Source organism: Nerophis lumbriciformis, linkage group LG01, assembly GCF_033978685.3.
Source record: "Nerophis lumbriciformis linkage group LG01, RoL_Nlum_v2.1, whole genome shotgun sequence".
NCBI lineage: Eukaryota > Metazoa > Chordata > Actinopteri > Syngnathiformes > Syngnathidae > Nerophis > Nerophis lumbriciformis.
Window position 1 is genome coordinate 45,868,963 of NC_084548.2, and position 17,859 is coordinate 45,886,821.

The 17,859-nt window shown below is 41.2% G+C and overlaps 2 protein-coding genes across 7 annotated transcripts in view; one reads left to right on the plus strand and one right to left on the minus strand.

Moving 5' to 3' along the window:
• gtsf1 (gametocyte specific factor 1) overlaps positions 1-17,859 on the plus strand; it is a 19,393-nt gene continuing 1,534 nt past the window's right edge. Inside the window, exons 1-5 of one of the 3 annotated variants that reach the window (XM_061984222.1) lie at positions 1-159; positions 4,217-4,320; positions 4,419-4,525; positions 11,423-11,549; positions 11,615-11,695. In XM_061984222.1, coding sequence (XP_061840206.1) covers positions 4,242-4,320; positions 4,419-4,525; positions 11,423-11,549; positions 11,615-11,695 — 394 coding nt within the window. In that variant the 5' untranslated portion in view covers positions 1-159; positions 4,217-4,241. Of the gene's footprint in view, positions 212-4,216; positions 4,321-4,418; positions 4,526-11,422; positions 11,550-11,614; positions 11,696-17,859 lie in introns of all 3 variants that reach the window. The other 2 variants (XM_061984239.1, XM_061984230.1) reach the window with 2 other exon arrangements.
• Positions 16,070-17,859, minus strand: part of ppp1r3f (protein phosphatase 1, regulatory subunit 3F) — a 15,070-nt gene continuing 13,280 nt past the window's right edge. For 2 of the 4 annotated variants that reach the window (XR_009817699.1, XR_009817701.1), the window contains exon 4: positions 17,515-17,639. Coding sequence is in view for 1 of the 4 variants with exons in the window: in XM_061984163.1 (XP_061840147.1) it covers positions 17,480-17,639 (160 nt within the window). In the remaining 3 variants the exon portion in view is untranslated. Of the gene's footprint in view, positions 17,640-17,859 lie in introns of all 4 variants that reach the window. The other 2 variants (XM_061984163.1, XR_009817702.1) reach the window with 2 other exon arrangements.

The following is a 17,859-nucleotide window of genomic DNA, read 5'->3' on the forward strand; positions in this document are numbered from 1 at the left end:
ACTACTTCCCAGGGTGCATTGCGTCTTGGTCACGTGGTCTGGAATCTCAAGATCGCGCTTTCATCTGTGAGGTTTCGCAGACATCCTCACCTCAAGGCAATCAACTAACATCGCGGTGTAAATCTGCATTTTCCTGACAACAACCTGTTAAAGATATACGTACGTACTTTAAACATAATTACTTCAATTTTGAGAAACGGCACGTAGTACGGTAAGTAGTTCTGCGACTTGCAAAGTTGGCTGTGTGCCACGATGTTGTCTCCTTTTCGCAATTGTTTGTGTAGCGAGGCTTGGAAAACTATCTTCTTTTCAACTGTACTTTTGCTACTCTTGTTTTAATATTTACCAGTATTCAGCCTGGACGTACCTCATCTATTGCAGTAAATTTGTCTAAATAGTTTCCTAATTAGTTTTGTGATTAGAACCCCATTGTTTTACATTGCAGAAAACGTGGATGGAAATCCTTTTATCACAATATTAGTTTTGTAATTAGAACCTCATTGTTTTACATGACAGAAAACTTGGATAGAAGTCCTTTTATCACAATATTGTTAGATTTTTACCCACGTTGAACAGTCGGAGGCCAGGACTTCTTTGAAAGATTTGACAACATTTAAAGTTAAAGTACCAATGATTGTCACACACACACACTAGGTGTGGCGAAATTATTCTCTGCATTTGACCCATCACCCTTGATCATCCCCTGGGAGGTGAGGGGAGCAGTAAGCAGCAGCGGTGGCCACGCCCGGGAATCATTTTTGGTGATTTAACCCCCAATTCCAACTCTTGATGCTGAGTGCCAAGCAGGGAGGTAATGGGTCCCATTTTTATAGTCTTTGGTATGACTCGGCCAGGGTTTGAACTCACGACCTACCGATCTCAGGGCGGACACTCTAACCACCAGGCCACTGAGTAGATAGGCCATGTCTACACTAAGTCAATTAACCCCTTAAACGGATAATTATTTAGCCTAAGCCCCGTTTCAGCCACACTAAACCAGTGTTTAAGGTCCCCGTCCTCAGACAAATTTTTATACGGGTAAGTCAGCCGTGTATTTCTTGAATCTCCGGCACTTAGCTTTGTATGGACTTATTGATCGTTTACAAAGTGAGTTCAGAGAGGAAGTGACGCCAGAAAGACGCTGCCACACAGGAAGTGTGGTTAAATTAAGACAGAATAACCTTTTCAAAAAAACATACCTTTAGTTATGTCCTCCTTTTGGTTTGGTGGGGAAAACCTTTGCTGTTCAAGCTGGCCTCCACCGGCGATGGGTAGCACTCCAAAAAACATGACAGTATGTCCCCGTATTTCGATGGCGAGGACTCCCAATCAACATTTTTCGCCGCCATGGAGGTTTTATAGTCTTGAGTCACTTTTAAGAGTTACTCTACGTCGTCGTCAGACCACACAAAGAATTCTCTTATTCACAAAAAGAGCGGCCATTTTCTATACCGTCGCAGATAGAAAGAATACACTTCCACGTCAGAGGTGACTATATGACTCGCACATTTTTTTAAATAAAATTTCCCCGCGCATGCGTACTAGGTCGCGTTGCGCCGGCGGACAGAGGGAGGTGGGGGTCTTAAACGGTGGCATTGTTGTGCGTGGACACGGATAAGGTTAGGTGTGATTTACCCTGGATAACCCTATCCGGCTTAGTGTAAACAGGGCCTTATTTTGCAGAGATCACAGGCAAAGGCAGTATTGGTCTCAATCACCAATCAGTTAGCTAGGAACGCATACTGAAAAAGCAAAGGATACGGGGGCCATTTTAATATTGTTTTATTTTATAAAATAATTGCTCAAAACAGACTATATATATATATATATATATATATATATATATATATTTAAAGTCAACATTTTGTGTCAGCTTTGTATTATAGGTGACAAAGTGTTGTATTATTAGCACCAAAAGTTAAGATTTTTCTTATTTAATTAGGTCTTTTTGCTCTATTTTGTTAGTTTTTAATTTTTTGACAATATGCTGCGGGCCTGCAAAACTCCACAAATGGTCCCCGGGCCACACTTTGGGCAACCTGCCCTAAATGGTTAATGCCGCCATATTTTTGTAATACATTTTAAGTTAAAGTTCTACACTTCAATTACATGAATGTTTCATTTTAAATGCGTTCTAATGAAGTGTATATAGGCAAAACATCCTCACTGCCTAAATACATTTATATAGTCTATGAATGCTCTCATTCATCCAGGTCATTGTAACAGTACAGTTGCGATCGATTGAATGCCCTGAGATTACATTTTTATAGCTTGCAAAAATATGACATTTTTGTTTTTACGTTTATTTATATTTTCTGTGGCTTCACATTAGTTTAGTTAACAGAACTGTAAATATAACAATCCTTTTGTAATACTCAATATTTGATGAGAGTGTGAAGGACTTGCATAAAATGTTTTGGTTGTATTTAAACTTATGTGACGACAAACTGGACACACATATTCACATACCTGCCAACTACTCCGGTTTTCCCGTAATTAGTACGGTTTTCATCAACCTATTCCGGGTTACGGTTGCAGTGATAAAACATACGGTTTTTCATTAATTAAATTTTTTTTTTTTTTAAGTTTTATTCACGAAATCGCTTAACAACAATGACAATCGACACTGCTTCCCGTAACTTCCTACGAGCCATTCCGAATGCCATGCGCGAGGCTATTTATAGGACCGCTGCCAAGCACGAGGCACCAGTTGCCCATTGTTTCCAAACGAGCGAACGATCATGGAATCAGCCGGAGAAAAATCGCAAACGAGTCTTAAACCGAAAAGAAAACTGCAGTCATTCCGTGAAGAATATTCAAAAGCCTATCCGGGAATAATTATCCGTTCCAAAAAGGGTGAAAACTACGCGAATTGCACCTTGTGCAGACAAGATTTTTCGATCGGACACGGAGGAATTAGCGATGTAAAAGACCACGTTGGGTAGGGCTGGGCGATAAAACAATAACAATATATATCGCGATAGACATGTGATCAATATCAATAGAAAATGGGGTCAATAGAACGTTCGATAATTTCACTGAGTTCTGTTAGAAAAAAAATAGGAAGAACTGCCCAGCCGGAACCACACGGAATTCTGGGGGGTGTAGACAGAGGAAGGGCTTTGGCCTCTCAACCTATCACGGCCGAGCCTGAACCGCAAGGCATTCTGGGAAATGCTAACAGGAAATAATAAAAAAAGCAACAACGGCGAGCTGACGACGAGGAGTGAAACAAAACGGGAAAATATGGCGTCACATTAGTGCCAAAAATCCGAGCGCATAAAAACTGTTATCGCGCGCTGATTCTCCACTTCGTGCGCGCGCGCGACACCCTTTTGGCGCTGATTCTCCACTTAGTGCGCGCGCGTGACACCCTTTTGCGAGAAGACAACAAATACCATAATCACATCTTTCAGCCAGAACTGGTCCACCAGCAATAACATCCAACCATAACATTATTTTATATTTTCACTTCTTCTTGAACATTTGATTTCTAATTTATGGAATTTCTTTTGATTCAGCCATAAAATTAATGAAATAATATTTGAATTTTGTTTTTAAAATGTTAAAAATAGCCTTTTAATAATGTATTCTGAAACAGTTTAAAACAATCAGAGAACTGACTAACACTGACCCTACACAACTATGTTGCACAATTAAGTCTTTTTTTTTTAAAGCGAAATAGGTCATTTCAATAGGTACAGCATCCTATGTTATATCTACGTGTAATAAGATTTGTAACAAGGCAAACCATTTGTAAATTGGTCGAAAATTAGAGCAAGTTATGGTAATGTAATTAGTACATGTACCATTGACATCAATGTAATGATTGAGGCTAGCTGTCCGAGGTAAGATGGCTACAACGTTGCTACGCTGGAGAATGATTGGTCATATGAAAAATGCTCAGAGCCAATCAGAAAGGAGGGGCCGTCTAAGCATACCCGCCCCCAAAGTGCCAAAAAGAAACATGACAGCGCGAGGAGAGATGCCAGGACTACACAGAGAGCGCACAGACCGAGACGGCGCGCACACAGAAAGGCACCGCGCGCGCGCAAAAAGGCACCACGTGTGCGCAAAAGGGTGTCGCGCAGGTCCTGGACCTACCGGGGCCTGCGGCCCCTGGACCCTGGCTACTAGGTTTTTCTGATTTCAAAAGTTGGCAGGTATGTATTCACTGCTTTTAAATGAGAAGGTTTTAACAGTTTTTCTGTTTTAGAGGCACAGTCTAAAAAGTTGGAAAAATGACAACCATCAGGTTTGGGAGCAGCACTGGACCATGCCAGACTCGCTCGGTGGAGAGAATGTGTCCAGAACAATCTGGTAATTGTTTCACCACATCATTGTCATGCCATCTCATGTGTGCTGGTATGATGAAGTTCCTTGAATCATTCAAAGCATTTTTTTTTTCTCACATAAAGAGGAAAAGGGAGACTTTGACCCAGACAGACTTTTCCAGTGCCCGTTTGATAAAAACCACCAGATTCGTGTTTGTCGACTACCATATCACATTATCAAATGCAAGAAGGTGAGTGGGCAGGGAATGTACAGTTGTGGTCAAAAGTTTACATACACTTGTAAAGAACATACCGTATTTTTCGGACTATAAGTCGCAGTTTTTTTCATAGTTTGCGACTTATACTCAGGAGCGACTTATGTGTGAAATTATTAACACATTACCGTAAAATATCAAATAATATTATTTAGCTCATTCACATAAGAAACTAGATGTACAAGATTTCATCAGATTTAGCGATTAGGAGTGACAGATTGTTTGGTAAACGTATAGCATGTTATATATGTTATAGTTATTTGAATGACTCTTACCATAATATGTTACGTCAACATACCAGGCACGTTCTCAGTTGGTTATTTATGCGTCATGTAACATACACTTATTCAGCCTGTTGTTCACTATTCTTTATTTATTTTAAATTGCCTTTCAAATGTCTATTCTTGGTGTTGGATTTTATCAAATAAATTTCCCCAAAAAATGCAACTTATACTCCAGTGCGACTTATATGTTTTTTTCCTTCTTTATTATGCATTTTTGGCCGGTGCGACTAATACTCCGAAAAATACGGTAATATCATGGCTGTCATGAGTTTCCAATAATTTCTAAAACTCTTATTTTTTTGTGATAGGGTGATTGAAACACATACCTGTTTGTCACAAAAACATTAAGTTTGGTTCTTTCATGAATTTATTATGGCTCTAATGAAAATGTGACCAAATCTGCTGGGTCAAGAGTATACATACAACAATGTTAATATTTGGTTATGTGTCCCTTGGCAAGTTTCACTGCACTAAGGTGCTTTTGGTAGCCATCCATACACTTCTGGCAAGCTTCTGGTTTCATTTTTGACTACTCCTCTTGACAAAATTGGTGCAACTCAGCTAAATGTGTTGGTTTTCTGACATGGACTAGTTTCTTCAGCATTGTCCACATGTTTAAGTCAGGACTTTGGGAAGCCCATTCTAAAACCTTAATTCTAGCCTGATTTAACCATTTTTTAGCACTTTTGACATGTGTTTGGGGTAGGGGTGTAACGGTACGTGTATTTGTATTGAACCGTTTCGGTACGGGGGTTTCGGTTCGGTTTGGAGGTGTACCGAACGAGTTTCCACACGGACATATTAAGTAGCGTACCGCACGTTGTGTAAACAATGCACACCGAGGCACAACACACGGCATGCTAGCAACGACTGGGCTACGACAACATGTAAAAGCCAGAGCTGGAAGACCCTCCTGCCTCGTTAAGATCTCCCGTTTGGGAACACTTCGGTGCGATACAACAATGGAGGACGAAGGTTTGCCGACATTGTTCAGCAGCAGCAGGTATGCTTCTGCCAACACGTCAAACATGCTAACCCATTTGAAGCGTCACCACCGCATTCAAGCAGCCTCTCCTCGGCGAGTCAGGCAGGGCTAAAGCATTAACAAATGTTTTTATAGCAGCAGATTTAAGACCATATTGCATTGAGAACTAGATTTTGACCCACTTCTATGGTGGAAGAACAATGAGCCCATATATCCTCTTACTGCCAAGTTAGCCAGGCTGGGGGGGAAAAGAAAAGTTAATCTGAGGCTGAGTTGACTTGAAACTGTTTAATGTTGCACTTTTTACAAACCCCGTTTCCATATGAGTTGGGAAATTGTGTTAGATGTAAATATAAACGGAATACAATGATTTGCAAATCCTTTTCAACCCATATTCAATTGAATGCACTACAAAGACAAGATATTTGATGTTCAAACTCATAAACTTTAATTTTTTTTTTGCAAATAATTAACTTAGAATTTCATGGCTGTAACACGTGCCAAAGTAGTTGGGAAAGGGCATGTTTACCACTGTGTTACATCACCTTTTCTTTTAACAACACTCAATAAACGATTGGGAACTGAGGAAACTAATTGTTGAAGCTTTGAAAGTGGAATTCTTTCCCATTCTTGTTTTATGTAGAGCTTCAGTCGTTCAACAGTCCGGGGTCTCCGCTGTCGTATTTTACGCTTCATAATGCGCCACACATTTTCGATAGGAGACAGGTCTGGACTGCAGGCGGACCAGGAAAGTACCCGCACTCTTTTTTTTTTTACGAAGCCACGCTGTTGTAACACGTGCTGAATGTGGCTTGGCATTGTCTTGCTGAAATAAGCAGGGGTGTCCATGAAAAAGACGCAGCTTAGATAGCAGCATATGCTGTTCCAAAACCTGTATGTACCTTTCAGTATTAATGGTGCCTTCACAGATGTGTAAGTTACCCATGCCTTGGGCACTAATGCACCCCCATACCATCACAGATGCTGGCTTTTGAACTTTGCGTCGATAACAGTCTGGATGGTTCGCTTTCCCTTTGGTCCGGACGACACGATGTCGAATATTTCCGAAAACAATTTGCCTTATGTGGACTCGTCAGACCACAGAACACTTTTCCACTATGCATCAGTCCATCTTAGGTGATCTCGGGCCCAGAGAAGCCGGCGGCGTTTCTGGATGTTGTTGATAAATGGCTTTCGCTTTGCATAGTAGAGCTTTAACTTGCACTTACAGATGTAGCGACGAACTGTATTTAGTGACAGTGGTTTCCTGAAGTGTTCCTGAGCCCATGTGGTGATATCCTTCAGAGATTGATGTCGGTTTTTGATACAGTGCCGTCTGAGGGATCAAAGGTCACGGTCATTCAATGTTGGTTTCCGGCCATGCCGCTTACGTGGAGTGATTTCTCCAGATTCTCTGAACCTTTTATGATATTATGGACCGTAGATGTTGAAATCCCTACATTTCTTGCAATTGCACTTTGAGAAACGTTGTTCTTAAACTGTTTGACTATTTGCTCACGCAGTTGTGGACAAAGGGGTGTACCTCGTCCCATCCTTTCTTGTGAAAGACTGAGTATTTTTTGGGATGCGGTTTTTATACCCAATCATGGCACCCACCTGTTCCCAATTAGCCTGCACACCTGTGGGATGTTCCAAATAGGTGTTTGATGAGCATTCCTCAACTTTATCAGTATTTATTGCCACCTTTCCCAACTTCTTTGTCACGTGTTGCTGGCATCAAATTCTAAAGTTAATGATTATTTGCAACAAAAAAAAGTTTACCAGTTTGAACATCAAATATGTTGTCTTTGTAGTGCATTCAACTGAATATGGGTTGAAAATGATTTGCAAATCATTGTATTCCGTTTATATTTACATCTAACACAATTTTCCCAACTCATGGAAACGGGGTTTGTATATGTAGAAGAAAAGTTTTGTCATTTTATTTAATCTGAGCAACAACTTGAGGCAGTTTAATGTTGATTAACGTGGACCCCGACTTAAACAAATTGAAAAACTTATTCGGGTGTTACCATTTAGTGGTCAATTGTACGGAATATGTACTGTACTGTGCAATCTACTTATAAACGTTTCAATCAATCCAAAAAAGCACTTTATATGTAGAAAGGTTTTGTTAAGAAACCATTCTGAGCCTTATCTTATTTAGTTTTTATTTTATATATGTTGACCACATTAACCCTGGCAATGGACCCTGTGTGTATATGTATGTTATGCCATTGTTTACAAATTTGGTAAATAAATAACCAAAAAATTTATATTTTGTTGTTTTCTTACTGTACCGAAAATTAACCGAACCGTGACCTCTAAACCGAAGTACGTACCGAACCGAAATTTTTGTGTACCGTTACACCCCTAGTTTGGGGTCATTGTCCTGTTGGAACACCCAACTGCGCCCAAGACCCAACCTCTGGGCTGGTGATTTTAGGTTGTCCTGAAGACATCACATGGACAAAGATAGGACCTTCTGGAGGAAAGTTCTGTGGTCAGATGAAACAAAAATTGAGCTGTTTGGTCACAATACCCAGCAATATGTTTGGAGGAGAAAAGGTGAGGCCTTTAATCCCAGGAACACCATTCCTACCGTCAAGCATGGGACAATGAAAAAGGAGGATTACCTAAAAATTCTTCAGGACACGCTAAAATCATCTGCCCGTCACGTCAAAAGTGGTAAAGGAATGGCTAAGTCAGGCTAGAATTAAGTTTTAGAATGGCCTTCCCAAAGTCCTGACTTAAACGTGTGGACAATGCTGAAGAAACAAGTCCATGTCAGAAAACCTACAAATTTAGCTGAATTGCACCAATTTTGTCAGGAGGAGTGGTCAAACATTCAACCAGAAGCTTGTGGATGGCTAACAAAAGCACCTTATTGCAGTGAAACTTGCCAAGGGACATGTAACCAAATATTAACATTGCTGTATGTATACTTTTGACCCAGCAGATTTGATCGCATTTTCAGTAGACCAATGTTCCCTCTAATTTTTCATGTGTGTGAGCAAACGCAATAACTCCCTGAGCATTCAGTGGAGCCCATGTGAGCAACATCAGACGTGCACATTGTGGCTTCACCAGCAGCACACCTGTCCCAAACCTGACTAAATAACAAGTTAAATATCCATCCATCCATCCATTTTCTACCGCTTGTCCCTTTCGGGGTCGCGGGGGGTGCTGGAGCCTATCTCAGCTGCATTCGGGCGGAAGGCGGGGTACACCCTGGACAAGTTCCCACCTCATCGCAGGGCCAACACAGATAGACCGACAACATTCTCTTATTATAATCAAGTGACAGCAGTCATTTCCATGAGGTTATTTTGTAATATAAGTGTTTAGGCCCACTTACAATGACAATAGCAAAAAACATTGTTTTTCATGAACTGTGTACTTGTATTGTTTGTCTGGGTGGAGGTCCTGCTTTGGAAGTAATTTGTACCCCTTTCAGACATTGCATTTAGTTCCCATTAAAACATTCACATGTTGCACAATGAGATGTAAGCAGGGGATCATGTGTACATTCCTTCAACTTCCTGTTTGTAAAAAATATATTTTTAATAGTATTTATTTAAAGGCCTACTGAAACCCACTACTACCGACCACGCAGTCTGATAGTTTATACATCAATGATGAAATTTTAACGTTGCAACACATGCCAATCCGGCCGGGTTAGATTAGTAAAGTGCAATTTAAATTTTCCCGCGAAATATTCTGCTGAAAACGTCTCGGTATGATGACGTTTGCGCGTGACGTCACGGATTGTGCAGACATAGCTGGCCACAATGGTGTCCCAATATTAAGTCGTCTGTTTTCATCGCAAAACTCCACAGTATTCTGGACATCTGTGTTGGTGAATCTTTTGCAATTTGTTTAATGAACAATGAAGACAGCAAAGAAGAAAGCTGTAGGTGGGAAGCGGTGTATTAGCGGCCGGCTGGACTCTTACCAGGAGGACTTTGAGTTGGATAGCAGACGCGCTACCGTGAGTACGCAGATTTGGCTTCCAAATATTTGATCGCTTGCCCGTACGTGCGTGCCGCTATGTGCATGTCACGTACGTAACTTTGGGGAAATGTTTGTGCTGTGTGAACGGTACTTTGGGCTGTGGGATTGAGTGTGTTGTGCGGGTGTTTGATTTGTATTGGCGGGTTATATGGATGGGAATGGGGAGGTGTTTGTTATGCGGATTAATTTGTGGCATATTAAATATAAGCCTGGTTGTGTTGTGGCTAATAGAGGATATGTATGTCTTGTGTTTATTTACTGTTTTAGTCATTCCCAGCTGAATCATCAGGTCCCACCCGCCTCTCACAGCATCTTCCCTATCTGAATTGCTTCCACTGCCCTCTAATCCTTCACTCTCACTTTCCTCATCCACAAATCTTTCATCCTCACTCAAATTAATGGGGTAATCGTTGCTTTCTCGGTCCGAATCGCTCTCGCTGCTGTTGGCCATGATTGTAAACAATGTGCAGATGTGAGGCGCTCCACAACCTGTGACGTCACGCTACTTCCGGTACAGGCAAGGCTTTTTTATCAGCGACCAAAAGTTGCGAACTTTATCGTCGATGTTCTCTACTAAATCCTTTCAGCAAAAATATGGCAATATCGCGAAATGATCAAGTATGACACAGAATGGACCTGCTATCCCCGTTTAAATAAGCAAATTTCATTTTTAGTAGGCCTTTAATATACTAACAGCATTTCATGATTAATATTTATAAATTAAGATTCCTAATAAATGACACTAGAATAAGCACACATTTGATTGGTAAATAATAGTGTAACGACCTGGAATTACTTTGTGTGGTGTTGGAGTTGTCCGACTTTTTGTGTGGTTGTAAACGCATCACTGGCTAAGTGCCATATGTGCATGTGTTGGCGCAAGTGAGAAAGAGCGAGCGGCTGCTGTTGATATAACAGTTTGTTTTGGTCTGGTTTGTACTGCAGAAAATAACTAGTTTTGCTCGATATAATTTTTTTTTACTAATGTTTTGGTGATGTGTTTATGGCCGACAATAAAGAGTTTTGCTCAGTAAAGTGATCGATGGAATTCATGTCCTCAAAGCGTCTCGACAGACGTTACAATATTTGAACAATGATGACGAAAACTGTTTTCTCTGTCGTGTTCGTGTGTCGAAAATTGTTATGCGCTTATTTTTTTATTTGATTTTGTACGTGGCATAGATTTGCCGTGCGCAGAGGACGCTTGAGCAGTGCGCAATTGCACAGGCGCGCACCTTAGAGGGAACATTGCAGTAGACCCATAATAAATTCATAAAAGAGCCAAACTTGATGAATGATTTTTGTGACCAACAAGGATGTGCTCCAATCACTCTATGACAAAAAAATAAGAGCTGTAGAAATGATTGGAAACTCAAGACAGCCATGACGTTGTTCAAGTGTATGTAAACTTTTGACCACGACTGTATGTACATATCTTGCAGGTTTATTTGGCAGCCCTGCGAGTCAAGTTGTGCTAGTTATCATGTTTGAAACCCTTTCAAAAACACCCCAACTCCTCCATTTTCTGAATTGTTCTTTGTTGTCCATGCCCAGTCGAATGTATTTTTGACAATTGCTTTATTGGTACAGAACCATCCACAACTGGCAAAGGAACTTAGAACCTGTCCATTTAATGCTTGCCACCTTGTGCCTAAGGAGGAGCTGGCCAGCCACACTGACACATGTCCGTACAAAATTTCCATGGGCACAGACAGTGGTGAGAAGACTCCTCAGCCCATCTTAATGCGTTGCTTTTGACTTGACAGCTGCTTTGTTTGGCAGGTGGAGTTGAAAAACCCAGAAAATGGGAGGTTCCAATCAGGTCACAATTCAGTGCAGACATGACTGAAGACTGGGAGAATGGTGAGATTAATAACTTTTACATCCACATTTTAGTTCTGCTACAACATTCTCACAAATACACTATTTCCTGTGTTTGCGCTTTGGGCTCATTACAAATACTTAAGTGTTAATTTGTGAATTACCGTATTTTCCGCACCATAAGGCGCCCTGGGTTAAAAGCCGCGCCTTCAATGAACAGCATATTTCAAAACTTTGTCCACCTATAAGCCGCCCCAGTGTTGTAAGCCGCATCTAACTGCGCTAAAGGAATGTCAAAAAAACAGTCAAATAGGTCAGTCAAACTTTAATAATATATTAAAACCAGCGTGATGTGGGCGCGCATGGAATCGTATATCAACATGGACAGAGCTGCGTGAAAAAAGCCACACGGCCTCTTCGCGTAAACTTAAACTTACCTTAACCACTCGCTCATCTTTTCTTCATCCATCCCTTCGAGTTAGCTTTTATGATGACGCTGGCTGGAAAGGTCTCTTTTGGCAAGGTCTTCCTTTTGAATATCACCATGGGTGGAAGTTTCTGGCCATTAGCATGGCAAGCTAGAACCACAGTGAAGGATGACTTCTCATTCCCTGTGGTGCGAATATTCACCGTACGTGCTCCCGTTGTATCCACAGTGCGGTTCACAGGAATATCAGTTGCTGTGAAATAGTAATCCGTGTGCGGATGGAGAGATTGCGTCTTTTCATGAACCGGATCCCTGACGCTTAGTAGGAGCCATTTTGTGGTCTTTACAGATGTAAACACACAAAGGAAATGAAACGTACCGGTACGGTAATATCCGCACGCTTTTTCTTCTTCTACGCGGGCGGGTGGTTGCTTACAGTAGAAGAAGAAGCGCTTCCTGTTCTATGGGGGCGGGTGCTTACCTTGGCGGTTGCTTGCGTAGAAGAAGAAGCGCTTCCTGTTCTACCGGGAAAAAAGATGGCGGCTGTTTACCGTAGTTGCGAGATCGAAACTTTATGAAAATGAATCGTAATATTAATCCATATATAAAGCGCACCGGGTTAAAAGCCGCACTGTCAGCTTTTGAGTAAATTTGTGGTTTTTAGGTGCGGCTAATAGTGCGGAAAATACGGTAGTAATTGCTTTTTATACCATCAGTTGGGGTAACACCAAATATACAAAAAACAGTGAAGTTGGCATGTTGTGTAAATGGTAAATAAATACAGAATACAATGATTTGCAAATCCTTTTCAACCTATATTCAATTGAACACACTGCAAAGACAAGATATCTAACGTTCGAACTGAAAAACTTTATTTTTTGCAAATATTAGTTGATTTGGAATTTAATGCCTGCAATATGTTTTAAAAAAGCTGGTACAAGTGGCAAAAAAGACTGACAAAGTTGAGGAATGCTCATCAAACACTTATGTAAAGATTTTTACAGGTGAACAGGCTAATTGGGAACAGGTGGGTGCCATGATAGGGTATAAAAGCAGCTTCCATTAAATGCTCAGTCATTCACAAACAAGGATGGGGTGAGGGTCACCACTTTGTAAACAAATGCATGAGCAAATTGTTTAAGAACAACATTTCTCAACCAGCTATTGCTAGGAATTTAGGGATTTCACCATCTACGGTCTTATATCATCATAAGTTTCAGAGAATCTGGAGAAATCACTGCACGTTAGCAGCAAGGCTGAAAACCAGCAATGAATGCCCGTGACCTTCGATTCCTCAGGTGATACTGCATCCATAACCTACATCAGTGTGTAAAGGATGTCACCACATGGGCTCAGGAACAATTCATAAAACCACTGTCAGTAACTACAGTTGGTCGCTACATCTGTAAGTGCAAGTGAAAACTCTACTATGCAAAGCGAAAGCCATTTATCACCAACGCCCAGAAATGCCGCCGGCTTCGCTGGGCCCGGCTCATCTAAGATGGACTGATGCAAAGTGTTCTGTGGTCTGACGAGTCCACATTTCAAATTGTTTTTGGAAACTGTGGATGTTGTGTCCTCCGGACCAAAGAGGAAAAGAACCATCCAGATTGTTATAGGCGCAAAGTTCAAAAGCCAGCATCTGAGATGGTAGGGGGGTGTATTAGTTCCCAAGGCATGGGTAACTTACACATCTGTGAAGGCACCATTAATGCCGAAAGGTACATACAGGTTTTGGAACAACATATGTTGCCATTCAAGCAACGTTATCATGGACGCCTCTACTTATTTCAGCAAGACAATGCCAAGCCACGTGTTACAACAGCATGGCTTCATAGTAAAAGAGTGCGGGTACTAGACTGGCCTGCCTGTAGTCCAGACCTGTCTCCCATTGAAAATGTGTGGCGCAATATAAAGCCTAAAATACCACAACGGGGACCCCGGACTGTTGAACCACGTAAGCTGTACATCAAGAAAGAATGGGAAATAATTCCACATCAAGAAAGAATGGGAAATAACTCCACCTGAAAAGCTTGGTCTCCTAAACGTTTACTGAGTGTTGTTAAAAGGAAAGGCCATGTAACACAGTGGCAAACATGCCCCTTAATTTGTTTTTGCAAATATTCATTAACTTAGAATTTAAGTCAATGACTATTTGCAAAAACAAATTAAGTTTCTCAGTTCGAACATTAAATATATTTGCAGTATATTCAATTGAAAATAAGTTGAAAAAGATTTGCAAATCATTGTATTCTGTTTTTATTTACGAATTACACAACGTGCCAACTTCACTGGTTTTGGGTTTTGTCCAATATGATATAAATTTGGCTGATGATAGAGCTTGTAATACAAACCCCGTTTCCATATGAGTTGGGAAATTGTGTTGGATGTAAATATAAACGGAATACAATGATTTGCAAATCCTTTTCAACCCATATTCAATTGAATGCACTACAAAGAAAATATATTTTATGTTCAAACTCATAAACTTTATTTTTGTTTTGCAAATAATTAACTTAGAATTTCATGGCTGCAACACGTGCCAAAGTAGTTGGGAAAGGGCATGTTCACCACTGTGTTACATGGCCTTTCCTTTTAACAACACTCTGTAAACGTTTGGGAACTGAGGAGACACATTTTTTAAGCTTCTCAGGTGAAATTCTTTCCCATTCTTGCTTGATGTACAGCTTAAGATGTTCAACAGTCCGGAGTCACCGTTGTGGTATTTTAGGCTTCATAATGCGCCACACATTTTCAATGGGAGACAGGTCTGGACTACAGGCAGGCCAGTCTAGTACCCGCACTCTTTTACTATGAAGCCACGTTGATGTAACACGTAGTTGGCATTGTCTTGCTGAAAAAAGTAGGGGCGTCCATTATAACGTTGCTTGGATGGCAACATATGTTGCTCCAAAACCTGTATGTACCTGACAGCATTAATGGTGCCTTCACAGATGTGTAAGTTAGCCATGTCTTGGGCACTAATACACCCCCATACCATCACAGATGCTGGCTTTTCAACTTTACGCCTATAACAATCCGGATGGTTCTTTTCCTCTTTGGTCCAGAGGACACAACGTCCACAGTTTCCAAAAACAATTTGAAATGTGGACTCGTCAGACCACAGAACACTTTTCCACTTTATCAGTCCATCTTAGCTAAACTCAGGCCCAGCGAAGCTGACAGCGTTTCTGAGTGTTGTTGATAAACGGTTTTCGCCTTGCACAGGAGAGTTTTAACGTGCACTTACAGATGTAGCGACCAACTGTAGTTACTGACAGTGGGTTTCTGAAGTGTTCCTGAGTCCATGTGGTGATATCCTTTACACACTGTCGCTTGTTGATGCAGTACAGCCTGAGGGATCGAAGGTCACGGGCTTAGCTGCTTACGTGCAGTGATTTCTCCAGATTCGCTGAACCCTTTGATGATATTAGTAGATGGTGAAATCCCTAAATTCCTTGCAATAGCTGGTTGAGAGAGGTTTTTCTTAAACTGTTCAACAATTTGCTCACGCATTTGTTGACAAAGTGGTGACCCTCGCCCCATCCTTGTTCGTGAATGACTGAGCATTTCATGGAATCTACTTTTATACCCAATCATGGCACTCACCTGATCCCAATTTGCCTGGTCACCGGTGGGATGTTCCAAATAAGTGTTTGATGAGCATTCCTCAATTTTATCAGTATTTATTGCCACCTTTCCCAACTTCTTTGTCACGTGTTGCTGGCATCAAATTCTAAAGTTAATGATTATTTGCACACAAAAAAAATGTTTATCAGTTTGAACATCAAATATGTTGTCTTTGTAGCATATTCAACTGAATATGGGTTGAAAATGATTTGCAAATCATTGTATTCTGTTTATATTTACATCTAAAACAATTTCCCAACTCATATGGAAACGGGGTTTGTAAATGAAGCTTTCAACACATACACAACGTTGAGATCTATAGTTATATTTCTATAAAGACAGGGCAAAAATCACGCATATTTATTGAGCTGTGATCACTTCTTTATTCTTTCACAACCAGCCAGGTCTTAATTGGTGTCCGATGATCTTTCAGTGGTTAACATAAGGTGAAAATGAACAACAGTGAATCAAGGTTATCAAGTGTTAAACACAGTTTGTTTGCATGGAGTTAGGTTAAATTATCAAATGCAACCTTACCTGAGAATTAACAATGCACAATTTATCCGAGATAATTTGATACCAATTTCCTTGACGCAGCCACACACAAATAAGTTCTAAGTCTCCATGCTTTTCCAAAAATTCATCCGTTTTGTTATGTAGAATGACAACGTATTGTTCGACATGTCTGGGAATGCGACTGACGGAGAATCTTTGCGATCACTTGACAAATCTTTCTTTAATAACATATAAAGAGAGATTGCATTGCATAATTTGATTTTTTGCTGGTATTGGCTTTTAGCGGTAAAATATAGACTCTTTGCGTACTCAGTTTGCATGCAGTGTTGCACAGTAGCCATGTTGGTTTGATGGCCTCCCACTTTATTTTACTTCCACTCATGTCATGTGACTGAATACAACCTACAGTATATGGTTGATCTCACAGTGGTTAGATGAAGGAAGAGGAAGGTCGAAAATCAAGAGCAGTGGAAGTAGCGTCCCAGGGAGCCAGGACCAAATGGGACCTCCCTAAGAGAAGGATCACGTGGGCAGATCTATGGAAGCTGTAACCATTCCGCATCTCTTTCTTGCTGAGATCATTGTATGACACACTCCCGACTCCAACAAACTTGCACAGGTGGGGCATGAGAGAGGATCCACTATGCAAGCTTTGCGGGCAGAAGGGTATGGCGCACATTCTGTCAGAGTTTAAAAAAGCACTCACTCAAGGGAGATACAGAAGGCGTCATGACAAGGTGCTCATGACACTGGCTAACACCCTGGAGCAGCAGAGATGCAAGAAATGGCAACAACAAGGGAGAACAAGATCAATCCAGTTTGTGAGGGAGGGAGAAAAGCCACCAACCACAGCAACATCAAGGAAGAGCCTATTGCAAATGGCCTGTTCTTGGGACATGAAGGTATACCTGGGAGGAAGGCTGCAATTCCCCCAGGTTGTCCAGACAACCTTGAGGCCGGATGTGGTGCTGTGGTCTGAAGAGGCAAAGAAGATAATTCTCATAGAACTCACAGTCCCATGGGAAGAAGGGTGTGACCAAGCCTTTGAAAGGAAAAGTGCCAAATATCAGAACCTTTTGAATGACTGCAGGGGAAAAGGATGGCAGGCATGGCTGTTCCCGGTCGAGGTCGGCTGCAGAGGATTCCCTGCCCAGTCGGTATGGAGAATGCTCACAGCCTTGGGAATAACAGGGAAGGAGAGAAAGACAGCAGCTCGCAGGATGGGGGAGGCAGCAGAGAGAGCCTCTTGCTGGTTATGGAGCAGGAGAGTCTAGATGAGCTGGAAGCCAGGCGGAGGAGATAGGCAGTGACTTGGCCACCACTGCCGGCCCACCAGCGGTAGGGTGTTGCGGTTCAGGGTCGAAACACCCAATGACCGCTGGATACCGTCTGATATCAAGTCCTCCTGGCCACCTAAGGTGAATGAAGAGGAAAGCATCTCCGGATGTAATACAATCATTAATAAATTATCTACCAAGAATAAACAAATTATTTGGTACATTACATGGGACTTCTAAGTGTCAAAGACAACCAAAAGAGGTTGACATAGTGTAGAAATGCACCCAATTGCAGGAAATTGTAAAACACCCCATCTATTTCTTAAGTATAAATTGAAGAATACATATCACAATTA